This window comes from Magnolia sinica, chromosome 4, assembly GCF_029962835.1.
Source record: "Magnolia sinica isolate HGM2019 chromosome 4, MsV1, whole genome shotgun sequence".
Taxonomy (NCBI): Eukaryota; Viridiplantae; Streptophyta; class Magnoliopsida; order Magnoliales; family Magnoliaceae; genus Magnolia; species Magnolia sinica.
This window is the reverse complement of record NC_080576.1, coordinates 54,475,275-54,497,758: the sequence shown is the minus strand read 5'-3', so window position 1 is coordinate 54,497,758 and position 22,484 is coordinate 54,475,275. Positions and strand designations below refer to the sequence as shown.

At 36.0% G+C, this 22,484-nt stretch overlaps 1 protein-coding gene across 5 annotated transcripts in view; it reads left to right on the top strand.

Annotated features, from left to right (window-relative positions):
* Nucleotides 1-22,484, top strand: part of LOC131243123 (callose synthase 3-like) — a 106,611-nt gene that overhangs the window by 4,469 nt on the left and 79,658 nt on the right. For all 5 annotated transcript variants that reach the window (XM_058242236.1, XM_058242235.1, XM_058242237.1 and 2 more), the window contains exons 3-13: nucleotides 4,522-4,622; nucleotides 6,034-6,158; nucleotides 6,288-6,381; nucleotides 6,570-6,680; nucleotides 6,782-6,898; nucleotides 7,078-7,170; nucleotides 7,286-7,377; nucleotides 7,548-7,674; nucleotides 14,421-14,558; nucleotides 14,674-14,750; nucleotides 14,834-14,927. In XM_058242236.1, coding sequence (XP_058098219.1) covers nucleotides 4,522-4,622; nucleotides 6,034-6,158; nucleotides 6,288-6,381; nucleotides 6,570-6,680; nucleotides 6,782-6,898; nucleotides 7,078-7,170; nucleotides 7,286-7,377; nucleotides 7,548-7,674; nucleotides 14,421-14,558; nucleotides 14,674-14,750; nucleotides 14,834-14,927 — 1,169 coding nt within the window. The remainder of the gene's footprint in view (nucleotides 1-4,521; nucleotides 4,623-6,033; nucleotides 6,159-6,287; nucleotides 6,382-6,569; nucleotides 6,681-6,781; nucleotides 6,899-7,077; nucleotides 7,171-7,285; nucleotides 7,378-7,547; nucleotides 7,675-14,420; nucleotides 14,559-14,673; nucleotides 14,751-14,833; nucleotides 14,928-22,484) is intronic.

Genomic DNA, 22,484 nt, shown 5'->3' with positions numbered 1-22,484 from the left:
ACTCAAGACTAGGTGGGATGTACTGTATGGCCCCTTATTACATTCATCCTCCCCTTCAAGCTGGAGCATAGGTTCTATCGATGTCTAGCTTGGAATAAATACGTGTAGATTGCTTGTGGCCAAGACTTTTGTGAACACATCAATTAGTTGATCTTGAGACTGATCATGAAATATAGAAATTTCATCACTAGAAATCTTCTCATGTATGAAATGACAATCGACTTCAATATGATTGGTTCTCTGATGATAAACTTGGTTGTTTGCAACATGGGAGGCTACTCGATTATCGCAAACTAACTCCGTTGTAGGCTCACTGCAAAACCCATTTCTTGCAACAGTTTCTTGATCCACACAAGGCCACAAGTGGTATGAGCTATTTTTCTGCTCCAGCACTTGATCGGATTGCAATGCTCTGCTTCTTACTTGTCCATGCGACCAAATTTCCTCTCACAAATGTGCAGTACTCAGTGGTAGACCACCTATCAGTCGGGAAGCTTGCCCAATCTGCATCAAAATACATTGTAACCTGAAGATGATTATTTCTTTTGTATTAAATTTCTTGGCCTGGTTCTCTTTTAAGATGTCACATAATATGAAAAATTGCATCCATGCGAGGCACTTTAATAGAACTCATAAATTGACTTATCGCACTTACAACATATGATATATTTGGCCTAGTAATTTTTAGGTAGATAAGTTTTTCGATCAATCTTCTGTTTCTTTTGGGGCCTTCAACTATGTCTCATTGATCGCTAACTAGCTTATGATTTGGTTCCGTTGGCATATCATCTGGCTTAGTAACAAGAAGGCCTGTTTCCGAGATCAAATTCAAAATATATTTCCTTTATGATAGATTAATGCCTTTGTGGCTACTTATAACCCAAGGAAATATTGAAGATGCCCAAATAATGTTTCAGTGTTTTTAGTATTAGTATCAACGGATGTATAACACCCTTGGGTTATGGAAACATATTGGGTAATGCATGGGAAATATTGGATGTATATTGCATGATGTATCGTTGTATGGGAAACATTGGAAAATTGGTTGAATTTTTCAATGGAACTTCAAGGGATGTTAAAAAAGACATCATTACACACTTAAAAAAAATCATAAAATCACAAAAAAAGCACACATAATAAGTTTCCTTTGTATAGGGTCCTAGACCATGCGTTGTCTGATAGAACTTATAAATGATGCAAACTATATTCAAAATCAATTCATATCATTTATAAATCTAAGAAGATATGTATGAAAACATAAGCAATATGTTTAAAAAAAAAAAGAATGTTAGGAAATACAAGTAATATCATCTCTAATATTTTCACAAATTTTAATTATTTTTAAATAAAAATAAAATATCTTTTGCTATATTCATATAATTTCTTAGCACATTCTATGTATTAATTAGCTGCACTAAATTTATCCTACAATGTACGGTGCATTTATTTAAAAAAATTATTTTTAAAAATTTAAAAAAATTATTTTTGAAAATAAATAAATGAGCGTGGCTAATGTTAATATCAATAAACAGTTATAAATAAGTAAATATTAGGCACAATTACTGGTAAATGTAATTCTTAAAAATTTTTTTTTTTAAATTTTTTTTTTAGTAAATTTTAATTAAAAAATATTTTTTTTTGCAAAAATTTCAAAAAGTTATGTTAATCCGTAGATCAACCTCCACGCTCTTTCACATTATTTTGCCATATGCTAATTGCAAGTGAAATGGGTGAAATCGGGAAAATTTCAATTCCCCCCCCCCCCCCCCAAAAAAAAAAAAAAAATTTAAATCAAACTTTCATTGAATAAAGCCAAGTCATTCTTGAAAAATCATTAACAAAAGTAAAAAAATGCTTGTACCCTGACAAACTAGAGAGTAGAATAGGTCTTTAAATATCTAAATGAACCAAAACAAATAGAACTAGACTGTGTTTTTGCACATGTGGTGGAAAAATGAGTCGATGATGCTTAATTAACTCGTACACTTCACATTCTAAAGCTGACACATGTGATAATGAAGGAATAACACTTTGGAGAATCTTTAAGGATAAGGTGCTAATGCTATTGGTAACAAGAAATGTTGTTTTGTGCTACTGCTTCAATTATTTCATGGTCAACATAGTGTACATGTCCTTCACCCAACTATTTCTTCGTCTTTAAATCTTGGAAAACATAGTGTGAAGGATAGAAAGTTATAGAGTAATTAAGTGATTTTGTGAGTTTACCAATAAACGTAAGACTAAAAGGAAATTTAGGTACATAGAGAACAAATGAAAATAAAAGAAAGGAGTTTATATGAATAGTACCCATTACACAGTTTGGATTTGGTACCATCTACCAAAGTGACTGATGAAGTCGACAACAATGTATCAATGGAAGAAGAGGCACTTGGCTCACTTGTCATATGGTCAGAGGCCTGATAGTCAATAGTCCATGGAGTAGAGCACTTGGACCCCAAATAAGTCATACCTGAGTTTACAAGTGTGGTTGTAGAAGTGGGATTAGCAGCAAAGATAGGTTGATTCTTCAATAACTCGGCAAACTCATCTTTGGTAAGTGTGACTATATAATGGCTATTACAGAAAAAACGACCTGTAATGGCCGATACAGGTTATATATATATATATATATAGAGAGAGAGAGAGAGAGAGAGAGAGAGAGAGAGAGAGAGAGAGAGAGAGAGAGAGAGAGAGAGAGAGAGTAACGGCTGTTACGGCCCGTATCATAACGGTAATGGTGGTGGTCATTACAGCCACCATTACTGTTATGGAATAGCTTGATGGTAGTTGGATCTTGGACCAAACTTCAATGATCCAACTCATTCATATGATGGGCCTGCCTGACTATTAGATCTTGGATTTAATTCAATTATAAATACTATTTATATGATGGGCCCCATTGATGATGTCATGAGCTTTTGATCATTTGATATGGTAAATAGCACTACTGGTGGTTTTTTTTTTTGGGGATAATTTGGATTATTGTGTAGCTTTGCTGTGATGGATGGCTTTGATCCATTGGAATACTGGCCATCATATTTTACCATTCATTCGATGACCATCTTGCAAATCATTTCCTTTTAATGTATGTTTATCAAAATGTTTATGTTTGCATAAGCAATTCTCAATAACATTAACAGGTTATGGTCCTTGATAGAGTGGAATGGTAGAACAAAATTCGTGTAGCTGACCCCATTTAGTTAGGATAAGGCTTAGATGATGAAACTGAAGAATTTAAGTTGACTGTTATATAGTATTGAGTATTGACCTGTCATTTAGGTCTAGCCTGTATGGTTGATGCATGCACAATCTTGCAAATCTAGGATTGTGTGATCTTTTTTTTTTTTTTTTTTTTTGTGTGGATAACAAAGGGCTATTATTTTTATTTTTATTTATTTTGGGATAACAAAGAGTTGTATTGGAGAAAAATGAGAAAAGCAGGAAAGATGCATACACTGTGCTATAAACCCTACACTGTGCTATAACCCATGGAAAAGAAACAAAACAACCGCAGCATCATACAAATCTAGAGGAGAAGAGCGAGTGATCAACATCTGGGCTATTCGTCCCTTCTTGGATATGAGATCCACTTCTGAATTTGCCCCTCAATGAATATGCTAAGATTAATTCAGATAGATATTTCCTCCAAGATCTTGACAAGACACCATGGGAAAGCCTTCTACTTTGGCCATGGGATCAAACGCGTAGAGTCCTCTTCAATTATAAGAGGATGTCATTTTGAATATTTTGTTACTGATTCCTTCAACTTCACCCTGTTATCTTCTTGCGTGCTTCAACTATGCCCAACATCATCCTCAAAGGAGGTTTTAGTCATTCTTTGTTATGTTTGTGGAAAATTCATTGCACCTCATAAAGTTCCTTGTACTGGTTGCTAATTGATGTTGCAGGTGGTTTACCTTACCAGACATTTCTTTAATTCTTCATGTAGCCTGTGAATGTAATCTCCTTTTATCCTTCTCAGGTGATATACATTCACAATCTCATGCATCATCTTGTTGTCTAGGCTTTGCCAATCCTCAACCATTTTATGCGAAGGGAAAGGTTTTGATTAATGCAGGAAATAGAAATTATCTTACCTGGATCTGTGGATTTTTTCACTCAATAGGGCCAGATAACTTTGATGTTGTACAAGTGTGGCTGTAGACTCTGCTTTTGGTATCCTTTTTCACTGATAAAAAGAAAAAAGAAAAAAGAAAAAAAAAACAAGGGATGTCATTTTTGAGTTGGTCACCATTTGCTTGGAAAATAGTTATTTGATTGTTTGCCATGCTGAATAATGGTACTTTTTAGGGGGTGCTGTAGCTATTATGTGTTTTCACATTGTTGATTTGGTTGTCTCCATTGCATATGTGATTGTCATTGACTTGTTCATGGTGTAATGATTTTTTCTAGTGGGTAGATAGCAAAAATATCTGAAATGTCTATTTGAACTTCCTTGTTCATATTCTTAATTATTATTTCATTCAATCTGATGCATATCAATATCGGTATTGTAACCAGGTCGATTCTATGCCTTCGAGAAAGCTCACAGGTTGGATCCCACGTCAAGTGGACGTGGTGTTCGACAATTCAAAACTGCACTTCTACAGCGTCTTGAAAGGGTGAGCACTACATTTGCCTGGTAGTAGTTTCTGGTATGCATGCATTCCTGTTTAACATGACCCTAATCTCTATTCTGGATAAAAATGCTTCTTGGTTGTGGGAAGTCAATGTTACTTATTGTTCCCAGTCAAGTGATAAGGATTTCCCCCCTTAAATATTGTTTGAAGATCACTATCTCATTGTTCCACATGTCATAGATAAAGAATTTGATATCATTGTTTTGAAGACCCAAATGTCAGGATGGTATGCAATGGCATACTTTTTTGTGCGATAAGTATGCGATCACATATGTGAGTATGCGATGGCATACTTTGCAACTTGTGCTTTTTTCTTTTTTTGGTAAATTGTAAATTGTATTCGTAAAGCAAGTTGTAACTTGTAACTTACAAGTTGTTCATGTTTTCAAGTTACCATTTATCAATAAAATTTCTATGTTCAAAGTTTTTAACAATTAATTCTCTCTTAATGTAACATGTTGTTTGTTTTGTTAAATTTTATGTAAATATAATATAAGTAATTAAATATATAATAGATGGCCTAATAGTCTCAAACACTCAAACTACAATGAAATAGGTAAAAGAACCCAATCCAATCACTTGTAGTAATCCCCCGCAACGCCCCCCCCCCCCCTTCTTTGCACACATATATTTTTTATTTTTTATTTCAAAAAAAGCTAGAGAAATATGCGATCACATATGCGAGTATGCGATGGCAAATGCGAACAGAATATGCTAGTCGCATACGATGGCATATGTGATTTGACAACATTTGTCTTATCACTCAACTACTGATGTGCATGTCTGGGTCCAAGCAGGCCTCATGTCGTTATCGAACATGAAAAGTTTCCAAAGGATTAACACACTATAATTAATATACAAGGGTATTACGTTCTCATTTATGACACTTAAGGAAGTACATGTAAACTAGAGAAGCAAACATTGATAAAATGAAAATTTATTGTTCATGGTCTCTATTGGTAAATTATTTTGTATTTATTGATGCCATCTTGCCTTTTTAAACTTGAGTAAAAAATTAAAATACATATTTTGTTTCACTGTTTTTTGGGAATGTCAAAACAATTTTTTTTTTTTTCTTCTGTTTATGATGTCGCACGGTTTGAATTTCTTTCATTCTATCTTATGTATTTTCTATGGCTATGTGCTAATGCCACTAAGTTTTAACACAATATATTGTTTGATTACAGAATTACCTTGTTCTTTCCATTTAAAAGTACACGTTAGTTTCCAGTAGATGCAGTTGTTATACTTGATGCCCTTTTTTTGGTGGCAGCGACGATTATGTTAATGTCTTATTGCCTGATACAACAGTGAGAATGTATGGATGGAGCCTCTCTACATCTTGCTCTTTTGTATTCACTGGATATTATAGTTTTCCCCTTTGCTTTTTCAGGAAAATGATCGAACGTTATCGGGAAGGGCGAAACAAAGTGATGCACGAGAAATGCAGAGCTTCTATCATCATTACTACAAGAAATATATCCAAGCATTGCATACAGCTGCTGATAAAGCTGATCGGTGAGTTATTTCCAAGAGATTTGAAGTAAGAATCATCTAGGTGGTTGGATTCTACAAACTTCTCATCTGAGATTTTTTGCTTTTTAACTCATGTTGGAATTGCATTGTCTTTTTTCTCCATTTCTTCAGTGCTCAGCTTACCAAAGCCTACCAAACTGCCTCTGTCCTGTTTGATGTTTTGAAGGCTGTCAATCTAACACAGGCTGTTGAGGTTGATCATGAGGTAAAGGGAAAATTTCAGTTTCTGGCTTTAGCGACTCTTATATGTTACCGCTTCCTTGGACTGGACAGAACATTTGATGTGAATGATCATTTGCTAAGTAAAACTTGTATATCAATCTACTTGTGTTAGAGGTGCGGTTAGTTGCTATCGTGTATTGCTGATTATAAAATGATTGAATTTCCATCCAGATTTTGGAAGCTCAACAAAAAGTTGCTGAAAAGAAGGAGATTTATGTGCCTTACAATATTCTTCCTCTTGATCCTGATAGTGCAAATCAGGCTATTATGCAATATCCTGAGGTCTGTGTGCAACCTTTTCATCTGTTGGATTGGATAATTATTTATCAAAATCCTTTCTTTCCCTCCTATGAGTTCTTCTGAGATATTTGTGACTCTTGCAGATTCAAGCTGCTGTTTTTGCATTACGTAACACTAGGGGTCTTCCATGGCACAAAGACCACAAGAAGAAGGTAGATGAAGACCTCCTTGATTGGCTTCAGGCTATGTTTGGGTTTCAGGTAAAGAGAATAATGTACAAACTAATTTCTCTCTCAACTGTATGCAGTCGACTCTTGTGGTTCTTTCCTACTGATGTTCCATTTAATTTGATCAGTATTCTGTTTGGGGTTTTGATATTTCCCCTTTTTATTTTTATTTTATTTTTCCTTTATTTCGTTTTGCATTCTGTAATGTGCAGAAGGACAATGTCGCCAATCAAAGGGAGCACTTGATTTTGCTACTTGCAAATGTTCATATACGGCAATTTCCAAAGCCTGGTCAAGCACCAAAGGTTCTCTGTGTGTGCGCGCACGTGCATGCATGTGTGTTATTTGTGTAGTGCTACAATCACTAAGGTACTCTTTGATCGCTTGCAGCATACTTACCGGATCTTATTTCTTTCTTAGTTGGAGGAGGCTGCACTGACGGAAGTCATGAAGAAACTGTTCAAGAACTACAAGAGGTGGTGCAAGTACTTGGACCGCAAGAGTAGCCTTTGGTGAGAACCTTCTGTTACATATTATTATGTCTCGTCTTCTGCCAAAAAACTCTATTTTTCCTTTTCCAGGTCATTTGTTCTGGCTGATTGTGCTCCCAATTTCCAATGAGCCTTTTGGTTTTCCTCACCCCTTTTTTTGGTCATATTTTGTGGTTCATTTGAAACTGCAGGTTGCCAACTATTCAGCAAGAAGTGCAGCAACGCCAACTATTATATATGGGTTTATATCTTCTTATATGGGGTGAAGCAGCAAACTTGCGATTCATGCCAGAATGTCTTTGCTATATCTATCACCACGTATGTCTTTAAATACTTAAAAAATATATTATAAAAACGTCTTTTCTTAGAATGTACTCTGTATCTATCATCACGTATGCCTTTAAATACTCTTGTTTTTATTTTTATTTATTTTTATTATTTTTTTATTTTTAACTTCTTTTCTTAGAATGTACCCTGTATGATTAACTATGGCCACCTTTTCTGTTAGTTGTACCATATCTCCTTATAGATGTCCATAGAGATAGAGTTCACTTCATCATAAAGACTAACCAAAACATTGATTCAGGAATCGTGATATCTAATTTTGACATTTTCACCACTTTCAAGAAATCCAGTCATCCTTTTTTTTTTTTTTTCGTCTTTTTTTTCATTTGTTTGTTTGTTTGTTTGTTTTTTTTTTTTCTTCTTTTTCTTTTGTTGCAAGTTTTGCTACTGAGTATGCATAACTGATATGCTACAGAAAATTCTAGAGAGAAGTCGCTATAAAAATGTGAAATTACAAGAATACCCTCAATAGTTAAACTACTACCAAAGAGCCAAAGTCTCATGACACATGCCCCCAATACATAAAGATTGAACCCAATCAAGATTACCACACACGTGATCACGTTACACGTGTGATCATTCTAACACTCCCCCTCTAGCTGGAGCATATATATCATAAATGCCCAGCTTGTTAAAAAATCTGTCTAGGTGAGCTTGACTTAAAGCCTTTGTGAACATGTCGGCCAGTTGATGTTCATATTTAATGAATGGGGTTGATATTTCCTTGTTCGTGACCTTCTTTCTAATGAAGTGACAGTCCACTTCGATATGCTTGGTCCTCTCATGATAAACTGGATTATTGGAGATATTTGATGCAGCTTGGTTATTACAATATAGATTCATGGGAGTATCAATCGCAAAACAAACTCACACATCAACGTCTTTAGCCACAATAGTTCACATGTGGTATGAGCCATGGCTCTATACTCTGCTTCTGCACTAGAATGAGCAATGACTTGTTGCTTCTTGCTTCTCCAGGTAACAAGATTACCTCTTACAAAGGTACAAAACTAGTGGTAGATCACCTATCTGAAGGAGATCCAGCCCAGTCTACATAAAAAAATCCTTCCACTCTAAGGTGTCTATTTCGCTTGTAGAGAATTCCATGGCTTGGGGCGTCCTTCAAATATTTAAGTATGCGGAACACAACCTGCATAAATTGACTAATTACACTAACTGGATAAGTAATATCCTGTCGTGTAATGGTTAAATAAATTAATTTACCAACCAACTGACGATATCCGCCTGGATTATCAAATTGGTCTCCTTCATCTGCACTTAACTTTGAGTTTGTGTCCATGGGTGTTGTAATCGGCTTAGCCCCCAGTAAACTTGTCTCTTCTACCTAAACCCTTTGTACAAAAGTGTTGCTACAAGAAATTCTTTAACTCATATATACCTTTATCGTCATTTCCAGTAATGATGACATCGTCCACATAAACAACAAGAACCAGAGTGCCAGTCTCACTCTACTTAACAAAGATTGAGTGATCATCTTGACTGCGTTTCATCCCAAACTAAATTACCATGTTATTAAATTTGTCAAACCATGTGCGTTGAGACTGCTTTAACCCATAAATTGATTTTCTTAGTCGACAAACTTTATCGGACTCCTCTTGAGCAACAAAGCCAGATGATTGCTCCATGTGTACTTCAAGCAAATCATCATGAAGAATCATGTTCTTCACATCTAATTGATATAGGGGCTAGTCCAAATTTGCAGTAATAGAGATCATCACATGAATTGAATGAAGCTTGGCCACTGGGGAGAAGGTTTCAGAGTTGTTTACTCCAAAAGTCTGAGTATACCCTTTTGCCACCAACCGAGCCTTTAAATGATCCACAGTGCCATCAAACTTGTACTTTACCGTATATAACCATTTGCATCCTACTGCACTTTTCCTTGTAGGTGACTTAGCGAAAGTCCAAGTTTGATTTTGATGAAGCACAATTATTTCTTCTTCCATTGCTCTTTTCCACTCATTAGTATGAAGAGCCTCCTAAAACGATCGAGGGACAGATACAGACAAGAAGGACAAATCGAACTGTTGAAATGAAGGTGATAGACCATTTAAGGAAACAAAATTGGAAATATGATGTAGAGTATAAGAACGTATACCATTTCAAATAGCAATAGGTTGATCAACTTTATTCAACGACTTTGGTGGAGATTGAAAAGGAGGATCTTTAGATGGATTGGTAGAATTGGCGGATGACACATTACTAGGCACTTCAATACTTCTCTTGGAATGTTTGGAGTAGACCTGCAACGGTGGTGGATTTGAATGTGACACGGTGGCTTGCTTTCCAGGTAAATCTGTGTCTGTCACCATATGAAGGGTGGTAGAGTTTTGGAAAGTTGCAATGTCTTCCCATTATCTGAGAAATATGGAGTATTATCAAATAAGGTGATATTGATAGACACCTATCGTCTACGGGTGATAGGATTATAACATTTGTAGCCATGCTAAGTATTTGAGTACCCCAAAAACACACACTTTACAACTTTGGGTTCAAACTTATTTGAGACATGATCAAATTGGTATACAATACATACTCATCCAAAAATTTTAAGAGGTAAGAGAAAAGGAAGGATATTGGGGATACAAGACAAAAAAATGAGTTTTACCTCCTAATACTGATGAGAGTATCTGATTTATATGATAACATGCAGCTAAAATGGCATTAACCCAAAAACTCTTTGGAACCTTCATGTCCAATAATAACGCCCTAGCCACTTCAGCTCATGACGGTATTTACGTGCCGCAACACCATTTTGCTGCGGTGTGTGTGCACAGGACATTTGATGAATGATGCCATGAGATAAGGGATGGGAGTGAAAGAGATATGATGTGTACTCTTTGGCATTATCCGGTCTTAGAACACACACTTTAATATCAAATTGAGTTTGGATTTGTGCATGAAATTCTTTAAAACATGTAAACACCTCAGAATGATCTTTTATCAAATATAACCATGGCATTCTAAAGCAATTATCCACAAAGATGACAAAATATTTAAAATTAGATAAACTAGAAATATGAATGGGTTCCCAAACATCTGAATGTATCAAATAAAATAGTATATCACTAAATTTATCTTCATGGAACGGAAAGGACACTCTGTGATGCTTGCTTAACTCACAAGCTTCACATTCTAACTTAGTCACATAAGAAAAAGACGGGACAAGACTCTTCAAATTAGTTAAAGATGGGTGCCCAAGCCTAGAATGTCATTGATGATGATGTATGTTAGTTTGCAATGCGGCTCCAGCTCCATTCGTTCCACTCTTAAGATAGTAGACTCCAGTAGATTCATGCCCTCCGCCAATCATCCTCCATGTCTTTAGATCCTGAAACTCACGATAAGAAGGATACAATTTGAGAGAGCAGTTTAGGGATTTGGTTAGTTTTACTTACAGATAATAGGCTCAACGGGAACTTGGGAATATACAAAACCGAAGACAAGGAGAGATCTGATGTGGGACACACAGTGCCTTTACTAGACACTGGTTGAAGTACCAGTAGCCAGGGTGAAAGATGAAATTGATAAAGACTGGATTACTTTGGACAACAAATTATGCTCACCGCTCATACGATCGTAAGCACTAGAATCAATAATTCATGGAGTATTCTTAGAAAATGTAAGATAATATGTACCTGACTGAGCATGTGTAGTAGTGGAGGAAGAGGCATGAGTGGAATTATTTTTCATAAGCTTGGCATATTCTTCCCTGGACATGGTGATTGTCACATGAAGTACTTGGTTCAGCAGGAGTGGCAGGCTTGGATACATAATCTTTTGAACTATCCTCTAGTGAGTTGACTTGATTAGCCTAGATAGGCTTCCCATGTAAATCCCAGCATAAATCAACACTATGATTGTTGAGGCCACAATGAGTGTAGTGGCGATTACCGCGATTGCAACCATGACTGGTACTGCCCCCACGAACACGACCACCTCCAAATCTACCACCTCGACCATGGCCACCTTGAATTCCCCCATTACCTCTACCCGATGCAGAGATAAAAAGCCGAATGATTTGATGAGGTGGAATTCTGAGTAGACATGCTAGTTGTCCTCTGAACTCTGGCGAACGCTTTTGTCACCGAGGGAATTTCACTACCTCCGAGAATCTGAGACTTCACAGGCTTGAACTCAGGTCGAAGGCTAGAGAGGAATTTTGCAACACGAAATTCCTCCATTTGCCTAAGGAAAACCTCAAAATCCGTTGACAACGGTTGGTATACATTTAACCCTTCCCACATGCCACGTAGGGTAGAATAATATTCTCTCACACCATCTTCCTGCTGGAATGTGTATATATTCTGTAGGAGTTCAAAAATACAGATTAAGTTTTTCTCACCAAAATACATCTGCTTCAAGGTGTCCCGAACATCTTTGGCGGTCTTGAGGAAAATTACATTGGCATTGGTATGTGGTTCCATGCTATTCCACAACAATGCCCTAATTTGGGCATCCTCTGCCACCCAATCATCATAGTCAGTCGCAGTGATATTAGGTTTAAGCGATGTCAAATATTTAACTTTTCTCTTTCCAGTCAGAATAATTTCTACAGATGTGGCCCATTGTAGATAATTCGTGCCATTCAATTTCGTTGATATTACTTGGAGGGGCACCAAATCCGATGAGGATTAAATACTGCTCTTGGGATCATTTTTGGAATCCATCTGAATAATAAATAATTTTTCTTGAACACAATTCCTTCATCAAACTGGCCTACTAAATCGAGACCTGCTTCCAAGCTTCAACTTGTCTCGGTCAACACAATAAAGGAGGGCCTCATGGAACTTCTGAATTTTCAGCCTTCAAATCGATTCCATACTTCAAAATTGACCGTAGATTGCATTTTGGATGAAAGATGGCCCACTTTGTCCTATGACGCGGGTAGAATGCAAAAGTAGGCCTTACACACCTTTGTTAAACACGATTTCACCACCCATCACATCGGGGTACAACAACGGGAAGAGATTAGGTTAGGTTAGACCCAAACACGTTAGGGTTTCTCACCAGAGAGAATGAAAAAAAAGAGAGAAGAAGATGAAGAAGTGAGAGATCAAGAAGAAAAATGGATCAAAATAGCTTTGATACCATGTTGATTTTGGAGAAAAAGAAAGAAAATAAAGAGTAGAAAAGGAAGAGAAAAACGTGAGAGAGAATGGGATGCTCTAGTAGCCCCACACGTCCCACCACTTGTTTTATTATATTAGGAATTTCACTTAAAATTAGTGTTCGAAATATCGGTATTGCGTTACGTCTCGCATCCTTGGGATACAGATATGTATCAGTTATCGCATGGGATATGTCGTTTGTATCGGGTAATTTATCACACTTTTTGGGAAACATAGGAAAACATTAGGGAAATGATTGAATTTTTCAATGAAACTTCAAGGACTCTTAAAAAAAAGACATTAATACATACTTTTAAATCATAGCATCTCAAACAAGAAGTGCACATAATAGGTTTCCTTCGTATAGGGTCTTAAGCTATGCGTTGTCTAATTGAATTAATGCAACTATATGGAAATTGAATGCATAACATTTAGGGTGCATATGATGATCATTTCATCAAACACTCCTAAATACTCCAAAATTAGTCTCAATTGATAGCTGGTTAATGGGAAATTTTGAAAAATATTAATATTTTAATTATTTCTTTATTAAATTTTGATTAAAAATGATTTTTATTTAAAAAAAATTGACAAAAACTTAACAAATTAGTAGATCAACCCTCATACATGCTTGATTTCATGTTTGGAGTGCAACATTGCAAGCAATTTGGGAGAAATTAGAGAAATATCGATTTTTTTCCAATTTTCCCCAAATTAGACCACCTGTACTCAAATTTTAAAATTATAGTGTATGTGATGATCATTTCATCAAATACTCGTAAATACTTCGAAATTAGTCCCAATTGATAGCTGGTTGAAGGAAAATTTTGAAAAAACATGGAGAACATGAAGAACCAATGGATATTGAAGTCAAAGCTCCAACTCCATGATTTTTTCATACAAAACATGAAGAACCAATGGATTTGTAACCATTTGATATAATTTCAACAACAAAAAAGGGATTGGAAATTGAAAATGCTCACCAGATTGAGCATGTGGGATATATCGGCACTACCTGTGCGTTTCATATCGCACGGGTGCGATACAAGATATATCGTGGGATATATCGGTCGATATTTAAAACATTGCTTAAAATGTGAAATTACAAGAATACCCTCAATAGTTAAAAACCACTACCAAAGAGCCAAAGGCTCATGTCACATGCCCCCAATACATAAAGACCGAACCCAGTCAAGATGACCACACATGTGATCACTTCACACGTGTGATCATGCCACACGTGTGATCATTCTAACAAGTTGCAGGCATGCATACTATAGACGGAAAATTGTAAGGGATGGAAGTGTAATTTCTACCAAAAAATTGGAAAAAGGATTTCCGACAATGTTTTCTTGAGTTGCTGAAGTAGCATTTGTTATGCTTTAAAGAAATTATCTACTGCATTTTTTTTTTCAATGTTACCTAGTTTTCATAAAACTATTTATCTTTCTTTCGGTTAATTTTGTTTATCAATATTCACGCTTCCATATATTCATTTATTCTTGTCAGTGTTCCTTATCTATGTGAATATCTTTCACATTGGTGATTTCATCTGTACTTAACTGCTTCCTTAACTTTTCGTTTTAGATGGCATTCGAACTTTATGGAATGCTCGCTGGGAATGTCAGTCCAATGACTGGTGAAAATGTCAAGCCAGCCTATGGAGGCGATGATGAAGCTTTTCTAAGAAAAATTGTCACTCCAATTTATAAAATTATAGCCAAGGTGTTGCATGCTGCTACTTTTCTTAATTTGCTTTTCTATTCCGGCCAATTGGGGTTTCATTTCAGACTTCTGGTTCTTTAACCTTTGTTTATATTATCCGAATTTCCTTCTACAGGAAGCTGTAAGGAGCAAAAAAGCAAGATCAAAGCATTCACAGTGGAGGAACTACGATGATATAAATGAATACTTTTGGTATGCGCTAGTCTGACTTTGGTCTGCAGTTTTTAGTGTTCTTTTTGTTACCAATGAAATAAAATCATCATGTAATATTATAGGTCAGTCGATTGTTTCCGCTTAGGTTGGCCGATGCGGGCCGATGCTGATTTCTTTTGTCAGCCTCTGGAAGAGCTTCTTGCTGATAAAAATGGAGTAAGTTATATCTGATTCCATTGTGTTACTGTCCAATGCCATTAACAAATGATTATCTTTTACATGGTGATCCATATACTGATCTCAGCAGCATTAGTCATGATTACTGGCTTCAAATATTGCTAATTCTACAAACTTTATTATGTATTTTATGCTTCTTTGCTACACTGGTCACAGATGTTTCTTATGCAATTTACAGGGTGTTGTCTCCAGTGGTATTTAAAATAAAAAAAACAGGGTTTTCAAAGTCACCTGGTTGACTCTTGACTTGTCTGTGCTCACCCGAACATGAGGAAGATGACCTCATTTTTGCATTATAAAAACACCTTAGGGAAGCACATTGCTTTTGAAGTCACCTGGTTAATTCTCTTTTTGAGATATTTTACAGTTATCAATTCATGAGTTCCTTCTGCCCCCATTTTTAGATGGGTTGTGTCAAGTGGCAGGTCCATGAGTGGTTTCTTCCTTTTGTCAGTATCCATTCAATCATGTTTCAACATGAGAATGGCAAGATGTTTGCCCACATCAATTCAATTGACTTTTCCTGCAATCAGTTCTCTTATCCCAATCTCTCTTCAATTTGACCTCATTTTGGAAAATTTCACCATAATCTTGGGCTGTGTCCTACATTCTTACTACCAACCACTATCAGGGCCAATCAAGGTGTCAGCCTTGCCCACCCCTTGTTTTTCATGATAGCATTTGAATTTCTTGTTACTAGGATCTATTCTTTTCCACTCCAACTTTTACAGGACGAATGATCTGGGCTAATAGAGTATGAGTTTGCCATTGCCTCTTCAGAATAGTTCTGTAGTACATCTTAGGTTTAGTTACAAGTTACGACTTACAATGACCTATCTTTGAAATATTTCTGTTTTTACATTTTAATATACCGCTGCTGTTAAGTAATCCTTGGTTCATATCAGTTCAATTCTATTTCCGCCACAAGCATTTTTCCGAGTATCGGTGATATTACAATAATATCGCTGATATTATCTGTATCACTAGCTTAGCAATACGGATAATACTGGTAGTATCAGAAATTCCAGGTATCGGCAGTGTTGTCACATGCGATTGCTTAAGCAATTATGCAATTGCATAATCGCATAAGCCCATGCATATGTCACATGCGATGGTCGCATATGCCATATTCATGGTATGCAATTGCATATCGCATAATGTCATCGCATAGTCTCCAACGGTCATAAATTTGACTGTTGGAGCATATATATATATATATATATATATTTGAATTCCGGCTCTTTTGCCTATAAAAAGGCACTCCTCCCTTGTCCATTTGCATTATATCTTCCCCAAAACTCTCATACGCTCTCTTGCTCTCATTCTAAAGCACTATAAAGTCCTCCAATCCCATACTTTCATTCTTTCTTTCATATTTCACTTGAAGACAAGATCAAAAAGCAAGAAGACAAGAATCAATCCTCATTCTTCATTCTTCAAGAAGACAAGAAGACAAGAATCAGTCCTCATTCTTCATTCTTCAAGAAGACAAGAAGACGATCACAATTCACAAAAAGCAATCTTCATTCTCTTTAATCTCTCATTCTATTTCTAATATCTTTTATTCTCTTATTTACTCTCTATTTCTTTCCCTAATCTATTCCATTTCTCTAATTCTCTAATCTATTCTTTCTCTATTCTCTTATTCTCTAATCTATTCTTTAATCTCATTCTCTCAACTCATCTCTCAATCTTTTTTTCCTTAGCATCTATTTGTAATCTCTATTCTAAGTTCTAACTTGTATGATCAATTTCTTTCATTAGCATTCTCAAGACTCAAGAGACTCATACAACAAGTGAACCCAGGAGTCACCCAACATTCAACATTATTTTCTTTTATTGTAATTTATAAATTTTAATTGTATAAGTGTATTGTGTATTTGTGTGTGTAGTTACTTTAGTGTATTATTCATTCATTCTTTGTTTCTATTTTCTAGTTTTTACTTATTTCTTTTATCAAGAATCAAGATTGAAGACATTACATCAAGGATTCAGGAGTTAAGACTTCAAGAGAGGTTTCAAGACTTACAAGTTCAAGATTTCATTTGAAGAATCAAGATTTTAAGATTCAATTCAAGACTTCATTGAGACAACTCTCAAGCCTCACACTCACACCACAATCCTCTCTCTCTCTCTCTCTCTCTCTCTCTCTCTCTCTCTCTCTCTCTCTTACAATTGTTGTAAATTATAACTCAACTATGGTGAGACATTCTCTCCCCTCCTTCTCTCTCACTCATATAGTTAGACACTCTCTCCCTTTACATTAGTATAATAGCATTTTATATTTAGTATTTACTATTTAGTAAACAGTAACTACTTTGGTATTTAGTAGTTACTACTTAGTACTTACTAGTTAATACATAGGAGCAATGTTTCAAATATTGACGATATCGGCCAATATATTTCACGATATATCTTGTACACCACGTGTGTGATACGAAATGCACAGGTAGTGTTGATATATCCCACATGTTCGATCTAGTGAGCATTTTCAATTTTCGATTTTTTTTTTTTTTGTTGAAATTATGTTAAATCAATATCAACTGGTTATAAATCCACTGGTTCATGTTTTGCATGAAAAATCATGGACTTCGAGCTTTGATTTCGATATCTATTGGTTCTTCATGTTCTCCATATTTTTTTTTGAAAATTTCCTTCAACCAACTATCAATTGAGACTAATTTCAAAATATTTAGGAGTATTTGATGAGATGATCATCACATACACTCTAATTTCGAAATTTGAGTGTAGGTGGTCTGAGTTGGGGAAAATTATGGAAAATTTGAAATTTCCCCAATTTCTCCCAAATTGCTTGCAATGTTGCACTCCAAACATGAAATCAAGCATGTATGAGGGCTGGTCTACTGATTTGTTAAGTCCTTGTCAATTTTCAGAAAATAAAAATCATTTTTAAGTAAAAATTATTTGAATATTATTATTTTTTCAAAATTTCCCTTCAACCGGCTGTCAATTAGCGTTTGATGAAATGATCATCACATACACGTTATGCATTCAATTTGAATATAGTTGCGTTAGTTCAGTAAGACGGCATATAGCTTAGCACCTTATACAAATGAAACCTATTGTGTGCACTTCTTTTTTGGGATGATATGATTAAAAAAGTGTGAATTAAGATCTTTTTTAACAATCCCTGAAGTTACATTAAAAAATTCAACCATTTTCCCAATGTTTCCCCATGTTTTCCAAAAAGTGCGATAAATTATCTAATACAAACGATATATCCCGTGCGATAACCTATACATATCTGTTATCCAAAAGATGTGATATGTAACACGATACTCCTAAGCTATACGTTGTCTTACTGAACTAACGAAACTATATTCAAATTGAATGCAAAACATTTAGAGTGTGTGTGATGATCATTTCATCAAACACTCCTAAATACTTTGAAATTAGTCATGATTGACAGCTGATTGAAGGGAAATTTCAAAAAAAAAAAAAAATAATCTTTTTTATTAAAAAATGATTTCTATTTTTCAAAAATTGACAAGGACTCGACAAATTGGTAGATTGACATGGACCACCTACACTCAAAAGTTTGAAATTAAAGTGTATATGATGATCAATTTATCAAATATTTAATAAATTTTATTAATAAAAAATGATTTTTATTTTTCAAAAATTGACGAGGACTCAACAAATCGGTAGATTGACATGGACCACCTACACTCAAAAGTTTGAAATTAAAGTGTATGTGATGATCAATTTATCAAATACTTCGAAATTAGTCTCAATTGATAGCTGGTTGAAGGAAAATTTTGAAAAAACCATGGAGAACATGAAGAACCAATGGATTTTTAACCACTTGACATTGATTTAACATAATTTCAACAAAGAAGGATCGAAAATTGAAAATGCTCACTGGATCGAGCACGTGGGATATATTGACACTACCTGTGCGTTTCTTATCGCACAAGTGGAATAGAAGATATATAGTGGATAGATCATCGATATTTAAAACATTGGTAGTTAGTATTTAACTAGTAGCTAGCATATAGCTTATTTGTTTCATACTTTCATTATTTGTCTAGTACACTTACTCATACACTACTACACTAGCTAGTGTCATTATCAGGTCTTCTTCTTAATTTTCTTCTTTGAAATTGAAGTCAAATGACCCGGGTTGGAAGTACGGGCACTATCAAAGTGCCATTGAAAAGTCCCAGATAGTGTGTGATCTGTGTGGATATGTAAGTTCCGGTGGTATTGGCCGGTATAAACAACACCTTTCACACACACTATGATCAAATGCAAGAGCATGCCCCGATATTACTCCAGAGATCCGTAAGGAAATCATGGAGTACATGGACAAGAATGCTAAAAAAGATATGACATAATGACTATTGAATAAAAATTTATGGAGAGAGAAGCTTACGAGGACATCGATGTAGTAGATTTGGATGCTTCTATGCCACCTTCATCCATAGGGTGATCTAGACCGATATCCAAAAGAGCCTGTGGGCATGGGCCTATGGATAGGTGGTGTAGACCACATCCGGAAGATCTGGTTGACCAAAGGGGTAAAGGATCCGCTCAAACCACTTTGGATAACCGATACAAGAAGGATAGAAAAATCACGATTCAATACATTGGAAAGTGGTTGTATCAAGTTGGTGTAGCTTTTAACACAGTGAAGATGAAGTGTTTCAAAGTAATGGTTGAAACTATAGGTCAATTTAGACCCGGCTTGAAGCCTGCTTCCTATCATGAAGCGAGGGAGCGCTGCCTAAAAAAGTAGGTTCGGTTTACTAGAAACTGTCTGAATATAAAAAAAGTTTGAAAATCTACGGCTACACGTTAATGGCCGATGGATAGACTGATAGATCTGGTTGGGCATTGATAAACTTTCTTGTTAATTGTCCAATTGGGACAATTTTTTAAAGTTCGTGGTTGCATCAGCCATTCCCACACGACCGATTATTTATTCAATTTTAGATAGTGTAATTGAAGATGTAAGAGAAGAATATGTTGTCCAAGTTATCACAGACAATGTAACTAATTATGCAACTGTTGGTCGCCTTCTTATGAAAAGGCGGTGATGTTTAGTTTGGACACCATGCGCGACTCGTTCTGTTGATTTAATGTTAGAAGATGTAGGTAGGTTGTATCTTAAGGTAATTGCTATGGTTAGGAGAATCATGTGTTTAATGTACAAGCATGTTTCTTTATCACATGAGAAGCCACCTTGGGTGTAATTTTCTTTGTCCCGCCATTATCCGATTCACGACAACTTTTTTAACATTACAAAAAGGTTAAATTCAAAGAAAGCTGAACTTATGACCTTTGTAGTGTCGACCGATTGGAATACTGGACTATGGTCAAAGAAGGCTGAAAGAAAGTTAGTCAAACAAACTATTCTTTCCCAATCATTTTGGAATCAAGTGGTTAAGGCCTTGAAATCATCAGAACCCTTAGTAAGTGTGATGGGATTGATGGACAATGATGAAAAGCCACCTATGGGCTTTATTTATGATGCTATAGAGAGGGCTAGAAAGAAAATCATGTAACACTTCAACTATAAAGAATGTGATTACCAACCCATCATAGATATTATAAACGCTAGATGGGCCAGCCAAATGTCATCCCTATTGTATTCGACTGCCTACATCCTTAATTCGGCCGTATTCTTTACGTTTGTCGATCGGATTGTGGCATCATCAATGCATTTGGTTGGATTTGTTGATGCTTTAGAAAGAACAATTTCAGAAAAAGAACATGATAAAATTTCTTGAGAGTTGGACTTCTACATGAAGAGTGCAAGGATTTGGTTAAGAGACATTGTTATTAAGCATAAAAGTATGGAATCGCCGAGTATGCAATTCTATGAAGGTACAACTTACAATAAAAGAAGTCTAAACGAGAAAGTGTCTAACTTAAACTTATTTGCACAACTGAGTAGTGGTCAATGTATGGAGTTGACTCAACTAACAGTCAGGAGGGATCCGACACTACATAAGTTGGCCATGAGAATTCATGGCCTTACGTGTTCTGCGAGCTGTTGGGAGCATAACTGGAGTACATTCGATTCGGAAAGTTTTATAACTTAAAAGTTCTATAATTCACTTTTAGTTTCAATGCTAAATTGCTAATTCACATTTAATTGAAATTTCTAAATGTTATGCAGATTCACACTAAAAAAAGAAATTGTCTCGAACAAAAGAAACTCAATGACTTGGTCTTTGTCCATTATAACTAGAAGCCATGGGAAAGATTCTAGGCAAGAAAAGCCTGGATTCTATGATCCTATCTGCTTAGATGATTTGAAGGCAGATGGTGAGTGGCTTGTGGAGACAGGATCCACTCTTTGTCGGTGAGACCCTTACATGGGCCCAAGTTGAAGCAATGTTCGAAATATCGATACTATCGGCCGATATATCGGCCGATATTATCGGTATCGCACCAGTGCGAGACGAAACTCCGCCGATAACACCCGGAAGATACCAAAAATCCAAAACTTCAGATATCGTACGATATTATCATCGATATCGTGCGATATATCGTCGACATCATGCGATACATCGTCGATATCGCCGATACAACCCGCCCCGATGCCGTGGGTTGCGGAAAATCAAAAAATTTTGAATTAGAAGAGAGAGAGAGAGAGAGAGAGAGAGAGAGAGAGAGAGAGAGAGAGAGAGAGAGTACCTGTAGCCGTAGGCTGTAGCGGTGATCGGAGGTGGGCCATTCGACAGGTAAGTATCTGTATCCCTCTTTCTTCGAATTTTTCTCGCTATTTTCTTTATTTTTTCTCTTTCTTCGCTGATTGGAGCGTGCCTGTGCGGATTTCTCGGAGATTCGGCGAGAAATCAGGCCGGATTTGAGGAAACGGAACGATATTACCTCATCCGGAACCCTCGCTGCGTGAAGGAGAGGGAGAGCGCTCGTGACAGAGAGGGAAAATGAAGAAGATGGGGCGGGAGGGGTGAAATGGGAATCGGTGCTGGTGTGGTTTACTGAGCATGCTCCTATCGTACTCAGTAAACTCAGTTGGGGCCCACCTTTAATGTATGTGGTCTATCTACGCCGTCCATCTGTTTTCCCATCTAAATTAAGGTGTTGATCCCAAAAATTAGAATGATAAGTGGATCATACCACAGGAAATAGTGGTGACACTGATTTCCACCGTTGAAACCTTTCTGGCCCCTGCAGTGATGTTTATTAGTCATCCAAACCCTTAATAAGATCATATGGATGTGGATGAAAGGAAAATACGAATTTAATATGATCATATGGGCCCTGCAGTGATGTTTATCAGTCATCTAAATTTAATACTTTTGTGGCCAAAAATGGTATTTCAACGGTGGATGTTCAATTCAACTATTTTGTAAGGTGTGGCCCATTTAAACATTGTATATGGTTTATTTTTAGGCTAAAGCCCTGAAATTATTTGTTAAAATGTATGGACGGAGATGATAAAATACATAAATCGTGGTGGACCTCACATGAGTTTACACAGTACACTAAGCGTACTGTTACTCACTGTACAATCATATAAAGTGGTGTCCGTGTTCTGTG